General features: G+C 46.4%; 1 protein-coding gene across 1 annotated transcript in view; it reads left to right on the top strand.

The window, feature by feature from the left end:
* Positions 1-1,928: 1,928 nt before the first annotated feature.
* The window catches only part of LOC129336962 (C-type lectin domain family 4 member M-like), a 36,695-nt gene continuing 18,459 nt past the window's right edge, over positions 1,929-20,164 (top strand). Inside the window, exons 1-4 of the mRNA XM_054990394.1 lie at positions 1,929-1,950; positions 3,116-3,157; positions 5,087-5,119; positions 8,725-8,844. Of these exons, the coding sequence (XP_054846369.1) occupies positions 1,929-1,950; positions 3,116-3,157; positions 5,087-5,119; positions 8,725-8,844 (217 nt within the window). The remainder of the gene's footprint in view (positions 1,951-3,115; positions 3,158-5,086; positions 5,120-8,724; positions 8,845-20,164) is intronic.

Genomic DNA, 20,164 nt, shown 5'->3' with positions numbered 1-20,164 from the left:
AGCCCATTGACATATCTGCCCCTGACCTCCCGCCGGGGCTGGCGCTTGGCGTGGCAAGGGTTGTTGCCCAAACATCTCAGGTGTGGCTCTCCACTGCCTCTGTGGGACTGGAAGTCCTCTGCCCCCAGGCCAGGGCACTGCTCCTGCCAGCTGGGGGGCCGGATGGCCTCTTGGAGGTTGAGCGGGTGGCGCCTGCCTAGGTGGTGGTCCTTGGGGCCCCTGCATCACTGGGACTAGTGGGCCCGCACCCCCCAGCTGCGCTGGAGGAGGGTGAATGACCACTGCTGGGGGCACCGGCGTGGCGGGTGCTGTCGGAGCAGGGGCCATGGGGACTTGCACCGGAGCGGGCACGGGGAGAAGAGGGGGAGCTGGGATGGCCACAGGGTGAGGGATTGGAGATGGTGCAATCGGAGCTGGAGCGGTGACTGGCAAGGGCACTGATGGTGCTACAGTTGTGGTGGCCACCGGTGTTGCCAACACTGGCTGAGTCGTAGCCAGCGGCCCAGGAGACACTTGTCCAGGTTGCGCCGGAGACCCTGCCGTTCCATGTACCATCAATCTCATTAGGTAGGCCATCTGCTCCAAATTTCCCCTCATGGCCTCCACACGCGCCTCCAAGTTTGCATAGCGTGCTGTGTCGTCTCTCCTGGCCGCCTCCGCAGCTTGCCTTTCTGCCTCACGGCGCAAACCCTCTTCCCACACTTGTTGCCTCCTCACGGCCTTTTCCACCCCTCCTTCCTCAAATCTGACGCCTTTAGTATCCGGGGTCGATGCCGGGAGTACATCCAGGGGTGGCTGCTCCCTGACCACATGGTAGCTGAACGTCAATGAGGCGGAATCATGATCTGGAATCTCCATCAGGGTTAAAGGCTGGGCCATTTCTGAGGCACTCGCAGTCCAGCCTTTGGTAAACCCCATTACATGCACTTGCTCCGCAAGCATACTCCACCGGTCCCCGGAGGGCTGGCCAGTCTCTCCACCCCAGGCTCCAACACCTCCAACATCTGTGTTGTCCCAGCTTAGTTGCTCTACCCGGGGTGGGGGCCAGTCTTGGGCTGCAAACTCCTCCAGCATAACGTAATACACCTCAATGCAGCTGGCCTCTTCATTCCACCTAAACTGGGGAATTACACTGGTCCTCACAGTGGTTGTCTTGGGGTCAGCACTGCCTCCCAGCTCGAGCCCCCCTGGTTCGCTTTGTGGCCCCGGACTCCCGACGTGTGTGGGAACATGGCACCCGGATGACATTCCCGTCTCTCCCTGGGCCGAGGTCCCCACTGCCGAGGAGTAGGTAGCGAAATCACTGGCTGGATGCCTTGTCCGATACTGCTCCGTGGACGGGCTCCAAGGGTGCTCCATGAGACTCCTCCAAGTGAGACCCCTTCTCCAGACAAACTAGGAATAGTCTCTCCACCCTCCGTTCCAGGCTCAGGAGGTTCAATCGGATTATCTCTGGGATCCATCCTTCCCAGGTGGGGTTAGGGAGACCAGATAGGATTCTCAACAAAATGTCAGTTTATGGAATTCAAGTTACTCTGAATTCATCTCCCAACCCCTTGCTGCAAGAAATCCACGGTCTTGAGTCAAAAGGTTCTTTATTGAAAGATTACATTCATAGCACAAGTGTCCATAATTAATCCAAAGGCACCAAAACTTCTGGCTGACAGGGAAGCTTTGTTGAGACTGACTTGATAGATACCAAAAGCAGTATATCACACAGTCCCTCAGAATCCCCCCCCCCCATTGTCCAGCCACAGTTGAAGCCTGGGAACGTGAGGGAGAACTTCTTCCAAGGACAGGGCTTAGACTAGGAGATAAGGTGCCTTCCTGTTTCCCTGGGAACGCAGCTGGATGTCTGCAACCTGTGGACAGAAAGGCACTGGAACCTTACAGCATGAGAAAGCATCTGAATACAACATGGAGTCACAATGGATACAGGCTCTGACACAGGTATTTGTCTACAAGCAGGGAAGATTTCACATATGTAGATGCTTTTCATTAGTTTGTAGATGAAGGTGGATTGCTGATATACAAATCAGCTCAGAGCTATCTGGATTATTATTAGAGGGTGTGATCATAGTTACCTGTTTGCTTTCCAACAGAAAATAAACCTGCTCAATCAACTAAGAAGCTGTCAAAAGGTCAGTGAAGTAAAATATACTCCACCATATGGTTTTATCATAGAATTTCTGGTGATTCCTAGAGCTATGTCAGCCTCCGCCCCCTCCGTCTTTTTTTACTGGATGTAATATGATGGAGCATGCAGTGCTGTGAGGATTTAAAATTGTTCTCCCATGCCGCTCTGAGCAGTGGCAAGCAACAGAGGCAGGGATGGGGGGTACTCCAGTGGGGAAAATGAGACTCCTGACGGTTCAACTGTTCCTAAGTAACACAAAACACATTGACTTGTATCCCGTGAATAAGTTGTGTGTGAGCTATGTAGCCTCTGCTGCAGAGTGTGTTTCCTGCTAAAGTGTCCTTTTGTGCAACATCAGTGGTTTCCAATGTGCCTTTGCCCAAAGGAACGTTTTAGTGGCGAAGCAAGTGTGTTCTGTGGCAGAAACTCATTCATAGATGAAAGCTGCAGACGAGAGAAGGCAGGGGTGGGTCCTCAGCAGGGTATAATGCCATAGAGTCCACCCTCCAAGGGGAACTGATCTCTGTGGGCTGGAGGTCAGTTGTAATTCCAGGAGATCTCCAGCTACCACCTGGATACTGGCAAACCCTAATCAATAGAGGAGTTTCTCTCACTTGGTGAGGCTTGGAAAGCAAGAGAGACATCTTTAGATAGATTTAGAGATGGGTAAGGACCTCTTTTCCCCTCCCACTCCTTCACTTTGGCTGTAGACAATGAGCCTTCAGCCTAACTGCCATGACAAGTATGGGGGCTTTCCTTGCATGCATGCACGTGCGGGTTTCTTTCTTTTCATTTTGGGGCATTATGCCCCTCTCTTGGAGAGTAAAAAGGGAGCAAAGTATTTGTCTACAAACGTGGAAGATTTCACAAGTATGTGGAATGTTTTCCTCTAGTTTATAGATGATGGATAGCTTAGCTCAGAGATATCTAAATTATTATAAGAGGGCGTGATCATAATTATCTGTTTGCCTTCCACAGAAAAGAAGCCTTCTGAATCAGCTGAGGATGCAGAGCCAGAAGGTCTGTGAAGCAGCTTACACTCCACCATATGGTTTAACCACAGAGTTTCCAGTGATTCCTAGAAGCATGCTGTGTTGGTCCCCATTTTTTACTGCACGTTACATGACACCACATGCAGTGCTGTGGGATTTTTAAAATTTTTCTCGCATGATAAAGGAGTTTGTATCTCACTTGGTGAGGTTTGGAAAGCAAGAGAGACATCTTTAGACAGATTTAGAGATGGGTAGGGACTAGAGATGGGCATGAACAGCAATACAAACAAAAAAAGCCACAAACACCCCAATCTGCTGATCACGAACAAGCTCTTCATGAGGCCCCATTCTAAACGGACAGGTGGTCATTGCAAGCCTCGTTCATTGCTGTTCGTCAAGCCAGACAGTCTGGTACCTGCAATCAATTGCCTTGGCAACTTAGGCAGGAATTGTCTGAACTCTGTCTGAACTCCTGCTGTTGCCCTGGAAACCCCAATCTAAGCCTAATTTAGCTTGATAGGCAGGTCTTCCTTTAAGTGTGGAGCTCCAAATTTGTTACAAGGAAGCAAAGAGCAGGGGGGAGGGGATCTCCCAAGTCTGACTTTGCAGACAGTGGAGAGACAATGGTTGTTGTGGGTTTTCCGGGCTGTATTGCCGTGGTCTTGGCATTGTAGTTCCTGACGTTTCGCCAGCAGCTGTGGCTGGCATCTTCAGAGGTGTAGCACCAAAAGATAGAGATCTCTCAGTGTCACAGTGTGGAAAAGATGTGGCAGGTCATTTATATCTACTCAGGAGGGGTGGGACTGAGCTGAGTCATCCTGTAAGAGTTTCCCAGGGTGTGGAATGCTTCCCTGTACAGTTGAAATTGAAATTCACAAGCATAAGGAAAACTTCAACAGGAAAGAAGAAACCTTAAGAATGAACAGAGCATGGTTTCCAGTTCTGAAAAACACCAGGCTAACAAAACACTCCACACCCGACAATAGCCCTGCAGAGAAGATTAGCACATCAAGCACCAATCCATATGCAAAAGAACCTCCTCAGAATACAGTGAAGACTCCCGCCATTAGCATTCCACACCCTGGGAAACTCTTACAGGATGACTCAGCTCAGTCCCACCCCTCCTGAGTAGATATAAATGACCTGCCACATCTTTTCCACACTGTGACACTGAGAGATCTCTATCTTTTGGTGCTACACCTCTGAAGATGCCAGCCACAGCTGCTGGCGAAACGTCAGGAACTACAATGCCAAGACCACGGCAATACAGCCCGGAAAACCCACAACAACCATCGTTCTTCGGCCGTGAAAGCCTTCGACAATACAGTGGAGAGACAGTTGCTGTTGGCATTTTGATAGACAGAGTACATTGGAGCTTGAATTTGCTTTGTGTGTGGTGGGATAGGGATCTACCCCTTCAAGTTCCAGGGCTGATGCCAGGCTCTGGGGCCAAGCTATTATTTATTATTGGTACTTTTCCTGGTGCCTGCTCAGATCAGGTTTCTGGGAGTGGTGCAGTAGGGAACTTGACCAAACTTGGATGATGGCTGGAGGAGAGCCTGCTGTCCCCCACGAATAGCCAACCATGAACATGTTCGTGAACAGGGCCATGTTCATGGTTGTTTGTGAGTCCGTGTTCGTGGATGGAAACGAACATCATGTTCCTCCCCCCCCCCTGTTCATGCCCATCTTAATTATGGACCTCAGTTTTCCACCCGTTTCAGGATATAAACAAACAGCCTTCAGTCAACAGCCCTGAGGAACAAGGATTTGTCCTGTCCTCGACATTGTTAAGAGCCTGGTATTTTTTTCTTCCTTGGATGTTTCTCTCTTGGAAGTTTCCCTAGGTATACTGAAATCTGCCTCCTAGTTTATAGCTTGCTGATATCCATACCAGCACAGAAATATTTCACTTATTATTAGAGTGTTTGATTATAGTTATATTTTTACCTCACAGAAGAAGAGGAGCAGCCTTTGGAAGAAGACCAAGGTCTGTAAAGTGTGCACACACCACAAATGGCTCATGCTACACAGGAGGAATGGAAAAAATGGGACACTTAATGGAAGAACGGGAAGCGGGAGGAAACTATTTGATTGGTGGATGGATTGGAGTAAGGGGGGAAAGAGCCCTTAGAGCTCTTTGAAGTGTGGAGATTATGAAAACTAAATATAGGAAACAATGACTCTGTGGGGGTCCTCCTGACTTTAAGCAGCTGAGTGCTGGAGGTGGCTGTGGACTCCTCAGGAGAAGCTGCTGTAGTGTTGTAGTTAAGTGGTTGGGTTGCGAGTCAGCACTACTGGTTCGGATCCCACTACTGCCATGAGCTTAGGAGGTGGTCTTGGGTAAGCCACTCCTCTCAGCCCCAGCTCCCCTGTGGGGATAACAAAAACACTGACTTTGTTCGCCACTTGGAGTGGGCACTAATCTGTCCAGAAGGGCAGTATATAAGCACATTGTTATTATTATTATGTCTGCCCTTCAGGGCAGCATTGAGGTTTAGGTCACAGTTTGAAGTTTCCTATGTCCAAACTGGCAGATTAATCAGGGACCCACAGGCCCATATGCATTGATTGATCCACAAGGCTTGATTGAAACCCAGTTCTGTGAGGAACAATGTACACAGGAGCAGTGATCTAGCTTGGTGGCAGGAGCATAGGCTACAAGTATGGTGCTTCTTAACCACTGTGCTATTTCCTCATAGGCCCACTGAGTCTGTTGCTCCTGCTAGGGATTGGGACAACCTGAAGGGCTGGTGGTCCAGAGTGCTCACCCTATAGGAGAGAAAGGTGTCCTGACAGGGTGTTGAATGGAGGCTTCTGGAGCAAGCCTCTAATCAAGGCCTCAAAGTCCAGGGGCTCCAGTTCTGGAGCTAATCTGATATTGATGGACATCTCTTGAGCCTCCTGGTCTTCCACTGGGGTGATCCCTGGCTCCTCCTGGTCATCCTACCGGGAGTTTGTTCCTGAGATGGAGTCCAGCCCAGGAGGAGTTCTGACAATGGGAAGGGGTCCAGCTCAGCTCCCATCAGATCCTCAGTTTATGTCCAACCGATTCTGTTGTTCTTGTTGAAAATAGGGATGCTCGTGTTCTGTTCACTGCTAGCTAAGAGGGAGCTGAAATTCACAGCAGCTGTAGCTGAAAAGGACAGGTGAAAATGTGTTTTGTTATTAGTAGGGGTGTGCAAAGGCACACTGGTTTGTGTTTTCCGAATCAGGTAAACCCGAATCAAGAAGCCGATTCGGGTTTAGCAGAAACCCGAATCGCCCAGCCGATTCGAGTTTACTGATTCGGGTTGATTCGGGTTGATTCGGGTTAGCTTTTTCAATGGGAAAAAGCCTCCCCAGGTTTCTCTGAAGCCTGGGGGAGGCATTTTCCCACCGAATCAAGCCAAAATTGTGGGAGCCTTCCTCTAACTTCCCTCTAACAACCTCCCAAGTTTCAGAACGATTGGACTTTGGGGGGCCATGTTATGGCCCCCCAAACCAGGTCACCCTATCCTCTCCTAAAAAAAGCCATAGCTTTAGGTTGCTGCTGCTCATCTTCATTCATTTTTCCCTATGGGGAAAAAATGAAGAGGCAGGCTTCCTTTGCCAGGGGTGGCATTTCGCATGCAAAATGCCCCCCAACCCTCAGGGGCCCTTCTCCCACCTTTCCTCCCACCCCCCACCAAGGCTCAGCCTGCTCCCACTTGGGGGGGGCATTTCATGGCCTCCCCAAGTAGGTGCTCTCAGCCCCCAAAGTCCACCCCTTACAGCCCCACACAAACCCAATTCCCCCCCAGCTGCCACACACAGACCCAAATCCCCACATTAGCCCCTCACAGACCTAAACCCATCCCCAGCATCCCCACACCCATAACCCCAGGAACAGGCTGGCAAAGGCCAGCCCTCTCCCTTTGTTCCCTATGCTGGGAACTTCTAAACTCTCTTTCCCTGGGCAATTCTGAACCACAGACACCCTCCCTCAAATTCCCCCACCATCTACAGAGATGGCTGGCCGGCCAGCCCCATTGTTCCCTATGATGGGAACCAAATGCACAACAAAGAATAAAACACGAACAACACAAAATAAAGTTTTTAAAAAATTACACAACAGGGCATGATAGCAGTGTACTACACAAAATAATACAACCCACCTCACCGTTTTTGACAGCAATTGTGTTTGGGTGATTCTCTGATGTGAAGTGAGTTGTGTTATTTTTGTGAGGTGGAATGCTGGAATGCCCTTTGGTGTGCCCCCCTGCTGTGTAACCTAAAGCTGTTCAAGAAATAAAGTGTTTTTGACAGGAATTGTGTTTTTGTGATTCTCTGATGTTAAGTGAGTTGTGTTATTTTTGTGAGGTGGAATGCTGGAATGCCCTTTGGTGTGCCCCCCTGCTGTGTAACCTAAAGCTGTTCAAGAAATAAAGAGTTTTTGACAGGAATTGTGCGTTTGTGATTCTCTGATGTTAAGTGAGTTGTGTTATTTTTATGTGTGGGGGACTGCTGGTGTAATGTGTCATAATACTTTGCATACTTGTACTTTGAAAGGGAGAAAATAATTTTTTAAAAACTTTATTTTGTGTTGTTCTTGTTTTATTCTTTGTTGTGCAGTTGGTTCCCATCATAGGGAACAATGGGGCTGGCTGGCCAGCCATCTCTGCAGGTGGTGGGGGAATTTGAGAGAGGGTGTCTCTGGTTCAGGTGCTCTTTCACAGGGACCAGCTGGCACTCAGAAGTGTACCCACCATTGTGGCACCCCTGGGCTGTGCAGAATTGCCCAGGGAAAGAGAGTTTAGAAGTTTCCAGCATAGGGAACAAAGGGAGAGGGCTGGCCTTTGCCAGCCTGTTCCTGGGGTTATGGGTGTGGGGCTGCTGGGGGTGGGTTTGGGTCTGTGAGGGGCTAATGTGGGGATTTGGGTCTGTGTGTGGCAGCTGGGGGGGAATTGGGTTTGTGTGGGGGTGTAAGGGGTGGACTTTGGGGGCTGAGAGCACCGACTTGGGGAGGCCATTAAATGCCCCCCCAAGTGGGAGCAGGCTGAGCCTTGGTGGGGGGTGGGAGGAAAGGTGGGAGAAGGGTCCCTGAGTGTTGGGGGGCATTTTCCATGCGAAATGCCACCCCTGGCAAAGGAAGCCTGCCTCTTCATTTTTTCCCCATAGGAAAAAATGAATGAAGATGAGCAGCAGCATCCTAAAGCTATGGCTTTTTTAAGTTAAGATTAGGGGGACATGGTTTGGGGGGGCCATAACATGCCCCCCCAAAGTCTAATCATTCTGAAACTTGGGGGGTTGTTAGAGGTGAGTTAGAGGAAGGCCCCCACCAATTTTGGGTTGATTCGGTGAGAAAAAGCTATCCTGAATCAACCCGAATCAACCTGAATCGATTCGGGTTATGGCAATTCGGAAAACCCGAATCAATTCGGGTTTCTCCGAATCGACCCGAATTGGGGTGATTCGGGTTTTTTCGGGTTTTCCAAAACCTGAACTGCACACCCCTAGTTATTAAATAAGCTATTAGGTTCAGGAAGTTCGCTATTGCTTATCTAGATTAGTTGGAATACGGCTGCGTGATATTTGTTAACTAAAACATAATTTCCTTCTCTCTTGTTCTTCCAGAACCAAGCGAACTCCCTGCAACTCGTGGCAACAAAATCTTAGCATCCACGGGGCTCAAAGATTTTATTGTGTTTTTAACCGTGTTGCTGGTGGGCTGTGTTGCTGTGATGCCTGTTATAAGTAAGTTGAACTCAACTAGCACAGAAAAGGATTTCAGAATTACCTTGGCTAGCTTTACTTCAATGTCAAGAATTCTTTCAAAACGACTGAAACAATCCAGTCTCTACAGAGCCTTTTGATTTCCTATTGATTTCAGTAAGTGAGTGGAATAAAAATGACTATATGTTTGCTCATGAATAATTACTCTCTTGTGCACTTAGGTTTGAGTTATATCATTTAGACCACCCCAATCCTCTTTCATTTACTGGCCAACACAGTTGTGTAAACTGTATCTTGCTCCTTTCTTCTCCAAGATCACTTGCTGGTAGAGATTACCCTTCTCCTTCTCACACTTCCCAAAGCATCTCTCTATAAAGAGCATAAAGGTGAGGGACTGAAAGGACAGGTTTGGAGCTTGGGAGTGCTGCTCAGTCTTCCTTTGCAACTTGTGGCTCAAATTGTGGTGGGATCTGAAGAAATTTAAAGTATGGTTTGTAGAAACGTGGTGATGGAGAGTGGCCTCAAATCATAGCTGACATATGGCAACCCCTGGTAGAGTTTTCATGGCAAAAGACTACCAGAAGTGGTTTGCCATTGCCTGGCTCTGCAACCCTAGTCTTTGTTGTAGGTCTCCAATCCAATTATTAACCAAGGCCAACCCTGCTTAGCTTCTGAGATCTGATGAGATCAGGCTTACCTGGCCTATCCAGGTGAGGGTTATAGAAACATAGGTATAGTGAAATAATGAAGTATCTTCAGATGACTGAGGAAAACCCCTTATTGTGTTTTTAAGGCAGGAGAGGAGGGGCAATGTGATTTGCCATTGCCTTTCTCTGCATAATAACACAGGTTTTTCTTGGAGGTCTCCTATCCAAGAACTAACAGCCCTGCTTATCTTCCAGATGTCAGTCCTTGGCAAGTAAATTCCCTAGTTTTCTACAGCAATCACACAGGTGAATTGGTTAAAGTAATGCTTATTAAAAATTCTGTTCATAAAATCTAGACATTTGGTCTATTGGTCTGAAATTTAGCATGAAGAATCTGTGTCAGAGTGTCAGTTTTCTTGTACGTTCTCTAGCCAGGGTTACGCCAACAAAATGTCAGACTGTGGAATCCCAGTTATCTAGAGTTTGTGTCCCCCCTTCTGCAAGAAGCACAAAGTTTCTTGATTCCAAAAGGTTTATTGAAAGACTATGCTCGGGATACAGGTGTCCATATTCCAAAGGCCCAAAGACCCTTGGCTGAATGAAAGCTTTGTTGAGAATGACACATAAAACGAAAGTAGCAACACTTCAGACACCCATTCCCAGCCTCCCCCCTCAGTCCTGTCTGCGAAGGCATGAGAAGACACGGACATCAAGGTTGTTGGCCGGAATGGTCTGATAAGGACTCTTTGCTCCAATGGATATGTGCAGCCTGGGCAACACCTGGGGAGGAAAACTAAACAACTACAGATTATAGCACAAGTTAATATGGCGTAACCCTGGCTAGAGAACTGACAAGAAAACTGACACTCTGACAATCTGCCTATTCGAGGTGAAACATTTGTGTACTCTAACTGCTTGTAGGAATATTTTGAAAACCTTTATTCAGGCTTTTTGCTTACCTGATTTGTGGCTAATTTATGCGTGCAGCAGTTGTTTTTACTGGATTTTAAAAAACTGATTGTTTATTTTTGTAAAGTACCTTTTCCAACCGATAGAGATGGCAATGAAAGGATACGAATATTTGAATAAATAAATGTAAAAAAGTAAACATCTTTTGGGAATGATGAAAAATAATGTAATAGCCTAGGCAGTCATTCCAAGTGAACAGATATTATCATTGTTCAAATATATTAAAAGTATTTTAATTAATTAATTTTATTTATTTGGAGTTGCATTTCCTGACAGTTTTGTATGCAAGTCAGATATGGTTTTTGGTTGTTGTGGATTTTCCGGGCTGTATAGCCGTGGTCTTGGCATTATAGTTCCTGGCGTTTCACCAGCAGCTGTGGCTGGCATCTTCAGAGGTGTAGCACCAAAAGACAGATATCTCTCAGTGTCACAGTGTGGAAAAGATGTTGGCAGGTCATTTATATTTATGCAGGAGGGGTGGGATTGGGCTGAGTCATCCAGTAAGAATTTCCCAGGGTGTTGAATGCTATTGGAGAGAGGCTTCACTGTATCCTGACGAGGTGCTTTTGCATATGGATTGGTGCTTGATGTGCTAATCTTTTCTGCAGGGCTATTGTCAGGTATAGAGTGTTTTGTTAGCCTGGTGTTCTTCAGGACTGGAAACCATTCTTAAAGTCTCTTCTTTCCTGTTGAAATTGTGCTTATGCTTATGAATTTCAATGGCTTCCCTGTGCAGTCTGACGAAATATTTGGAAGTGTTGTCAAGTATTTTAGTGTCCTGGAATAGGATTCGGTGTCCTGTTTGATACTGTGTCCTGTTTGCCTCTCTCAGTTGGACTTGTGATATATGATGTAGTCGGCCTCGGTCTCTGCCATATTTAATAACTGTTGGATAGCTACCTGTGACATAAAAATCACAAGGCCCCTGGATTAATGCAGCCTAATCTGTAGCAGGGGGAATTCCAGCCAGAGTTGCTGAGTCTTACCCAGGATATCAAGCATGATTAGGACATTCATGCAAATGCAGACTGACCACGGTGATTGTATTTACTTCCTTCCCAGATGCGTGCATGAGCTAGAATAAGACAGGATCTCATTGAGTCACCCCTCTTAGCCCATTCTAATATCCTCCTTCCATGATGAAATCCCCACCTCAAGATCGAGGAGCAATCAATTAGCACTGATAAGTTTATAATTTGTTCCCAAGAAGATGCCATCCCTATCTCAATTCATCAACTCAGCTCCGGGGAGATTCATTAGCAAACTGCCCCTTGTGAGGCAGCAGGAGAGACTTTGCATTTCCCTTCACACACCCCGGCAGCAAGTTCTCAAAGTAATCAAACCCTTATAATTCCCAGGAACTGACCTTCAAAGTCTTTGATCCAACAGCTGAGGGGGCTCCCCAGCCTCAAGACCTGTTTTGTCCTATAAGAACCAGGACTCTTGCCCCATTCAAATTGTGCTCGCTTACTGGATCCAAGTGCTGCTCCCTTGGGCCCACTTTCCTAAATTGGATTTTTTAAAATTTAAATCAGATTTTTAAATTTTAAATTGAATTTTTTAAATAAAATGTTTTTTGAGGAAAATCTATCTAAAGATAGTTTTCTATTTAAGATACATTATAGTCCGAAGGTTATCATCATGAAACAAGGAATGTTTTAAATTATGTAGCATGAGGCTATATATTCATGCAATGTTTAAATTTTTTGGTAAACTAATTCCATTGCCATGCTCTTCCAGAGGTTTCTGTAAGATTATTGGGCAGTTTTTCTATCTAGAAGATATTATCACAGATGCTTGGTTTTACAGTTCACAAAACTGTGAATTTGTGTCTGCAGAGATCACATTTCTCTTCTTCACAGCAAAAGGATATAAAATAAACATATGCAGTTAAGAAAAGACCTTAATCCCTTTGCAAATCTTTGTACACAGAAATAACCCATTACCTCTTAAGTGCTAAGTTTCAAAAAATTCAACGAATAGAAGATTGTTGGGAGTAGACTAGATCTGTGCAAGAAGCTAAGTGTGAGGAGTCTTTATGTAGAAAACCATGATTTGATTTAAATCAAATCCACCCTGGTGGAAAGGGAGCAATAACCTAAGAAGTGTTACCAGGCTGAAACAAAAGAATCATCATTTAGCACATTGAATGTGCTAAAAATGACCTTTGGGAAAGATGTCCTTAGTCTAAAGTGTACAAATGAAGTGTAGAAGGAAAAGAGTGATCTCCAGACTTTTCCTCTATTGGTTCCAGCAATTTCTATCCCTTTGTTTTTCTCCTCATCAGCACATTTTTTTTTAAAGGAAGGGGGTGTTCTAAACCAAATATATATGATTTTATTCTCTGGAGGTTCTAGGGCAAGGAAATCTTGATTCTTGGCAGGTACTCCCTTTTGGTTACAAGTAGGATTCTTTTTCTGCTAGCAATATTCTCAACCCAAGCTCAGAACATGGGTGAACTCAACGAACTCCATAGGTGATATATTTAGGACAAAAGGAGATACTTCTTCGTTGAATGAATAGAATGCACTGCCGGTGGGTGTAGTGATAGCCACTAGCATAGATGTTATACAAGTTCTAGGGCAAGGAAGTCTTGATTCTTGGCAGGTACCCCCTGTTGGTTACAAGTAGGGGTGTGCAATTCTGTATTCTAATTAGGTTAAAGTTACCGAATCACGGCTGTTTCAGTTTTTTTCATTATTACCGAAACGTTTTCTGAATGCTGAAAAATTTCAGTAATAACGAAACAGAGATTGCCGAAATGATTCGGGCCTTGTTTTAAATAAGAAAACCTTCTCTCGGCTTCCCGGGAGTCTGGGGGAGCATTTTCTGTTCGAATCACACCAACCTTGGTGGAGACCTTCTACTAACTCTCCTCTAACTACCTCTCAAGTTTCAGAAAGTTTGGAGGTCGGGGGGCCTTGTTATGCCCCCCCAAACAAGATGCTCCCTGTCAGGTTCTGACTATGTTTTATGTATCTTCAAACCAAAGAGACTCCATTTTAATCTTGTCAGTATTTTAAGTGTTGCAGATGGCAAGCAGTTCACTGGAACATCACAGAGAGAAGAAGAATGTTATGTCTACAACTTTTCCAGCCTTGGGAAGCTTTCACTTTCTCACCCTCGGGCCGTTTGTTTTGAGAACTGTGAGGAAGGATGGGGCCTACAGGGGATTGCTATTCTGTACCTTTGCTTTTGCCTGTCATTCGTAACAATACTTCTGTATCAGCCAAGATCCTAGTATCTTGGATTGTGGACTATAATGGTTGTTTATATTCAGTAAATCTTTTGAAACCAATGGACTCATGTCTCATTGCAAGAGCTAGTCTGGATTACAACTTTTAGCAAGCCACAGTCTGACATTTTGTTACGAATTCGGCCTTGGCCCCGAGCAGCCTCCTCCTCTGCAGAATATATGGATATTACACAATTTCCAACTGAACTGCCCCAGGAATTACCAGAGGAGGATGTCGATACCTCGGCCCCAAGACATGTACAAAGATTGGAAGACAGAATCAGCAGCATGGAGGAGAGTTTAGCACACGCAGTACACTTGCTGTCAGTGTTGGTTGTAGGAGGCCCAGGAGAGGAGCCCCCGCAAGAAGTTGCGGAATGCCCTACAGTTTCGATCGGTCAAGGGGTAGCAGCCCTCCAGAGGATTCTACCTGGATTACGTCCAGCACCAGGTTGGGTCCCCCCTCAGGAGGGGCAACTGCCACTCTTGCCAGCGGATGATCAGCAAGAACCAGTGCCACCACCTGACCAACCTCAAGACGAGGTACCGGAGGGGCCCCTGGGAGACGATGGACAAGGTGTGCCACCAGGGCCCCCGGGAGACGATGGAGGGGAAGGACCACTGGAACAACCTCCTCTCCAGCCGCAGGAGCCACCAATCCTCCCAGGAGAACAACCTGTACAGCCACAAGAGCTTCCTCCGGGACTCCCACCACCGCGAGAGCAGCTGCCTCTTCAACCTCTTCCACGGGGTCCAGCACCGCAAGGTCCTCCACCTCTGAGACCGCAGGGCCCCCCTCTACTTCCACAGGGTCCTCCGGCTCCAAGACCGCATGGCCTGCCATTGAGGCCACAGGGTCTTCCTCCTCCGAGACCGCGGGGGCCCCCACAACCAAGACCCCAACAACCCCCAATGCAACCCATTCTGTGATGACCCGATGTACGGCTGGAACACAGACCAGCACCTTTACAGTACTACCCGCTACCATCACCGGTTGCCAGACCTCAAGAGCTACCGATGGGATGGGTGAAGATGGAAGCTACGTTCGACGGGGATCCCGCAAAACTGGGATTTTTTTTAGTACAAACGCTTCAATTTTTTAATCGTTGGGGACATTTGTTCGAAGACGAGACCAGTCAAATCGAACACCTGGGATCCCGGTTGCAGGGAAAAGCGGCAGAATGGTATGTAACATTATATGAATTGGGGGGCCCAGAATTAGATTCCCTACAAGGATTGGTAGCAGCCCTCTGAGCTCAATATGAAGACCCATTGGAAGAGGGTAGAGCCCGAATGGAATTACAAACCATTAGGCAAGGTAATATGTTGGCCAGAGACTATGTTACTAAATTCCGACAGCTGGCCGCCAAATGCCCAAGATGTGAGGAATCTACAAAAATAATTTTGTTTAAACAAGGCATGAATCCCAAATTGCTGGATCAGGCCGTTATGCAGGATAATCCCCCCACACTTTTGGGCTGGATTCAATTGGCATGTGAAGTAGAAAACCGAATGCAGGAAGTACGGCTCGTGGAGCAACAGCAAGCGACAGGGCACCGACGGACTTCAATAATTGTGAGAGGGGGAAGGGGAGCAGAATACGCAGCCAGGGGAGCGAGAGAAGCTAGATGGCAACAAGGACTGTGCCTACATTGTGGCCAAAGCGGTCACTACGCAGCACAATGTCCACTCAGGCCTGTGCAACGAACTCCGTTCCAACCACAGCGTCCAGCCTCTACCACCCTTCCCCCGCTGCACCACCCAATGCCAGTTCCACGAACTGCAAGAGGGTGAGGTTCTTCCCGAAGAAATCCTCCTGAGAAAGGATTAGAACTTGAAGAAATTATGGAGCTTGATTCAACCGCTCTAATCGGAGAAGAAGGACCTGAGAGTCCCAGTTCGGGAAACGAAATGGATCTGTCGTAAATGGACCCAAACGGCAGATCAAAAAGCAGTCCGTCCCCATAGTGGAAAGACCTCGAGGGTCCATATTATTCATGCCTGTCACATTAGTCAATCCTGAAAGAAAGACTCATATTCGTGTGCAGGCTCTCATTGATTCTGGATGCTCCAGAGACATTATTGCACCCGCTCTAGTGAATGGACTAGTACTCCCAATGAAAGAACTAGAGATTCCGGTTATTTTTGAACAAATGGATGGTACTAACATGAACCCAGTTACCACTGAAACAATACCTGTGATCACTGGAATGGGACAACATTGGGAGATGAGATCATTTGTGATTAGCTCTACAGCTAAATACCCCTTGATTTTGGGGAGCAGGTGGTTGTGGGACCACAACCCAGACATCGATTGGCCAGCTGGAAGCATTATTTTTAAACACGATAGCTGCAAAAATCATCGTTGGAACCAAAATTGGGGTAACAATCCTACCCTCATGGAACAAGCACTTCTAACCCAGGAAGAAATCAATCAAATACCTAAAGAATATCGAGCTTATCTGCAAGCCTTCACGGAAGAAGAGGCTAACACTTTACCTCCCCATAGGAGGACAGATTGTGCAGTAGAAATCATTCCCGGAGCCACCTTGCCCAAAGGCAGATTATATCCAATGAGTCCTATAGAAAGGGAGGAGCTCCGCAAATTTATTGACACTAATCTAGAAAGAGGATTTATCCGGCCAGCAAATAGCCCTCATGCTGCTCCAGTACTATTTGTTTTAAAAAAAGGATGGAGGATTAAGACTATGCACAGATGGTTTTTGCGGGTTTTCCGGGCTGTATTGCCGTGGTCTTGGCATTGTAGTTCCTGATGTTTCGCCAGCAGCTGTGGCTGGCATCTTCAGAGGTGTAGCACCAAAAGACAGAGATCTCTCAGTGTCACTCTCGGTGACACTGAGAGATCTCTGTCTTTTGGTGCTACACCTCTGAAGATGCCAGCCACAGCTGCTGGCGAAACATCAGGAACTACAATGCCAAGACCACGGCAATACAGCCCGGAAAACCCGCAAAAACCATCGTTCTCCGGCCGTGAAAGCCTTCGGCAATACACTATGCACAGACTTCAGAGGACTTAATGCAGTCTCCTCCACAAATGCCTATCCCATACCTCTCATCAGAGACCTACTCAACGTCGTGGCACAAGGTAAGATCTTCACGAAATTGGACTTAAAAGATGCTTACTTCCACGTTCGTATAAGAGAGGGGGATGAATGGAAAACCGCATTCAATATATTCAAAATATTCAATGGGCATGAATATTTAGTCATGCCTTTTGGCCTGGCTGGAGCACCTTCGGTTTTCATGTCCATGATCAATGAAGTATTACACGAATTTTTATATAAAGGAGTAGTCGTTTACTTGGATGATGTATTAATTTATTCTGAAACAGAGGAAGAACATGTACTTCTAGTTCAACAAGTATTAACTACTCTAATGTGCAACGGTTGCCCATCAAATTGTCTAAATGTGAATTTCACAAAACTGAACTCAGTTATTTAGGATACTGCATTTCAAAAGATGGGCTAAAAATGGATCCAGGCAAAGTTAAAGCAGTTCAAGAATGGCAAACCCCCACAAATCGTAAAGAACTGCAATCATTTCTGGGGTTTGCTAATTTCTACAGAGAATTTATACAAGACTTTGCCTAAATATCTCTTCCCCTTACAGAACTACTAAAAACAAAAAACAAAGGGGAACAAGCCAAAAAGCCAACCGCTAAACTAATATGGACACCGCAATGCCAATTAGCTTTTGATCTCTTAAAGCAGCAATTCATATCTGAACCAGTTCTGCAACACCCCGATGAAAATCGCCCATTCATAGTACAGGTAGACGCCAGCGATGCGGCAATTGGGGGCTTTCTTCTCCAATGGGGAGAGGATAATAGTCTTAAACCTTGTGCTTATCTATCTCGAAAATTTTCTGAATCAGAAAGAAATGGGAATGTCTGGGAAAAGGAAGCTTTTGCAGTTAAAGCAGCACTCTCTTCTTGGAGGCATTGGCTAGAAGGGGCCCGCCATCCTTTCGAAGTTTGGACAGATCACAAAAACTTAGAAGCTTTGCGTAGCCCTAGGAGGCTAAATGCCAAACAGTTACGATGGGCAGAATACTTTTCAAAATTCAATTTCACCCTCAAATTCTTGCCCGGCAAAACAAATTTCCTCGCGGACGCCCTATCGCACATGCCCCAACTCAGGAGCCGGAGGGAGGAGACAGTGGATACTGTATTTTCGCCTACGCAACTAGGAGGTGTGGTTATGATGCGCAGTCGCGCAACGCAACCTCCTCAATCAGATCAGGGATGGAGACAAAAACTGAAAAGCGAAGTGGAAAAGGAGAGGGAGAATGTACCCAAAGAGAAACTAAATCAATCTGTACAAGGAGAGTGGCTTTGGGGTGATCGATTCTACGTACCAGCTAGTTTAAGAAAAGAAGTATTGCAACGCTGTCATGATGCCCCAACTGCAGGCCATTATGGATATTTAAAAACTCTCCATTTAGTACAAAGACAATTTTGGTGGCCAGGCTTGCGCAAAGATGTCTCCCAATATGTGGCCTCCTGCCCCATTTGCCTCAGTGCCAAGACATGGAAGGGCAAGCCCCCCGGACTTTTACAACCCCTTGAAACCCCACGCAGACCATGGGAAATCATTTCTATGAACTTCATCACAGATCTGCCCCCCTCCAGAAACCACACCTGTATATTGGTCGTAGTGGATCTATTTTCAAAGCAAGCCCACTTCATTCCTTGTACCACTATACCGTCAGCAAAAAGATTAGCAGACATTTTTCTAAAACATATTGTAAAACTACATTCTTTTCCATCGAAGGTGATATCCGACCGCGGTGGACACTTTGTTGCCACCTTCTGGTGGGAGCTTCTCCAACTTATGGGCGTTGAACAAGGCTTAAGCTCCGTCCACCATCCGCAAACCGATGGGCAATCGGAAAAAACTAATCAACTATTAGAACAATTCCTCCGATGCTACATCAATTTTCAACAAGGTAATTGGATTGATTTATTGCCCTTAGCAGAGTTTTCCTACAACAACAGTATGCATGTTTCTACTGGAGAAACACCCTTCAAAGTGGTTTATGGCTATGATTTTAAACCCTTTCCTTTTGAAGCTCTTCCCCCTCCAACAGCTCCTAAAGATGTGTCAGAATGGTGGGGGGACGCGGCGCAACAATGGACTCTTATTCAAAAACATTTTGACAAAGCCAAGCAGGATTATAAAAAGTACGCTGATCGCCATCGTGTGGCCGAATGGGAATTGCATCCAGGAGATCTTGTATATTTATCCACAAAGAATTTAAGAGTGGCACAAACTAGCCGTAAATTAGCGTTAAAATTTCTAGGACCTTTCCCTGTTCGCAAAGTAATCAACAAAATTACTGTAGCTCTTGATTTGCCAAAGAATTTACGCCACGTACATCCCACTTTCCACATCAGTCTGCTGAAATCCAGCAAATCAATGGCACACCCGTGCTCCTCCCATACCTACCTTGATTGATGATCAAATCCATTATGAAGTACAAGAGATTTTGGACTCTAAAGTTAAACATAATAAGCTGTTTTACCTCATCAGGTGGAAGGACTTTGACTCTGGGCAAGATGAGTGGGTGGAGTCTGTTCATGTTCATGCTTCTAAATTGTTAAAAGCATTTCATACTTTGTGTCCTCTCAAACCTGGGGGAGGAACGTTTTAGAGAGGGCAGAATGTCAGGTTCTGACTATGTTTTATGTATCTTCAAACCAAAGAGACTCCATTTTAATCTTGTCAGTATTTTAAGTGCTTCTGTTGCAGATGGCAAGCAGTTCACTGGAACATCACAGAGAGGAGAAGAATGTTATGTCTACAACTTTTCCAGCCTTGGGAAGCTTTCACTTTCTCACCCTCGGGCCGTTTGTTTTGAGAACTGTGGGGGAGGATGGGGACTACAGGGGATTGCTATTCTGTACCTTTGCTTTTGCCTGTCATTCGTAACAATACTTCTGTATCAGCCAAGATCCTAGTATCTTGGATTGTGGACTATAATGGTTGTTTATATTCAGTAAATCTTTTGAAACCAATGGACTCAGGTCTCATTGCAAGAGCTAGTCTGGATTACAACTTTTAGCAAGCCACAGTCTGACACCCCCATCCTCCTACACTCTCCATGGTTCTCTATGGGGAAAAACAAGTCATCGTTCTAGGTGGCTTGGGGTGGCATTTTGCAAGCAAAATGCACCCAACTTTCAGGGGAACTGCTCCCACCTGCTCCCACCCTCCACCAAGTTTCAGGCAGATTGCACTTTGGGGGGCCATTTAATGGCCTCCCAAAGAAGGTGCCCCTATCCACCTCCACTCTACTATTCCCTATGGGGGAAATAAAAGAGGTTTGTGTGGCTAGGAGTGGCATTTTGCATGCAAAATGCCCCCAACCTTCAGGGGACCTGCTACCACATGTCCTCCCACCCTCCACCAAGGCCCAAGCTGATCCCACTTTGGGGGGCCATTTTATGCCCCCAAAGGTGGTTCTCCTG

The sequence above is a fragment of the Eublepharis macularius genome, chromosome 10, assembly GCF_028583425.1.
Source record: "Eublepharis macularius isolate TG4126 chromosome 10, MPM_Emac_v1.0, whole genome shotgun sequence".
NCBI lineage: Eukaryota > Metazoa > Chordata > Lepidosauria > Squamata > Eublepharidae > Eublepharis > Eublepharis macularius.
Note: the sequence above shows the minus strand (reverse complement) of the source record. Positions and strands in the feature narration are given on the sequence as shown.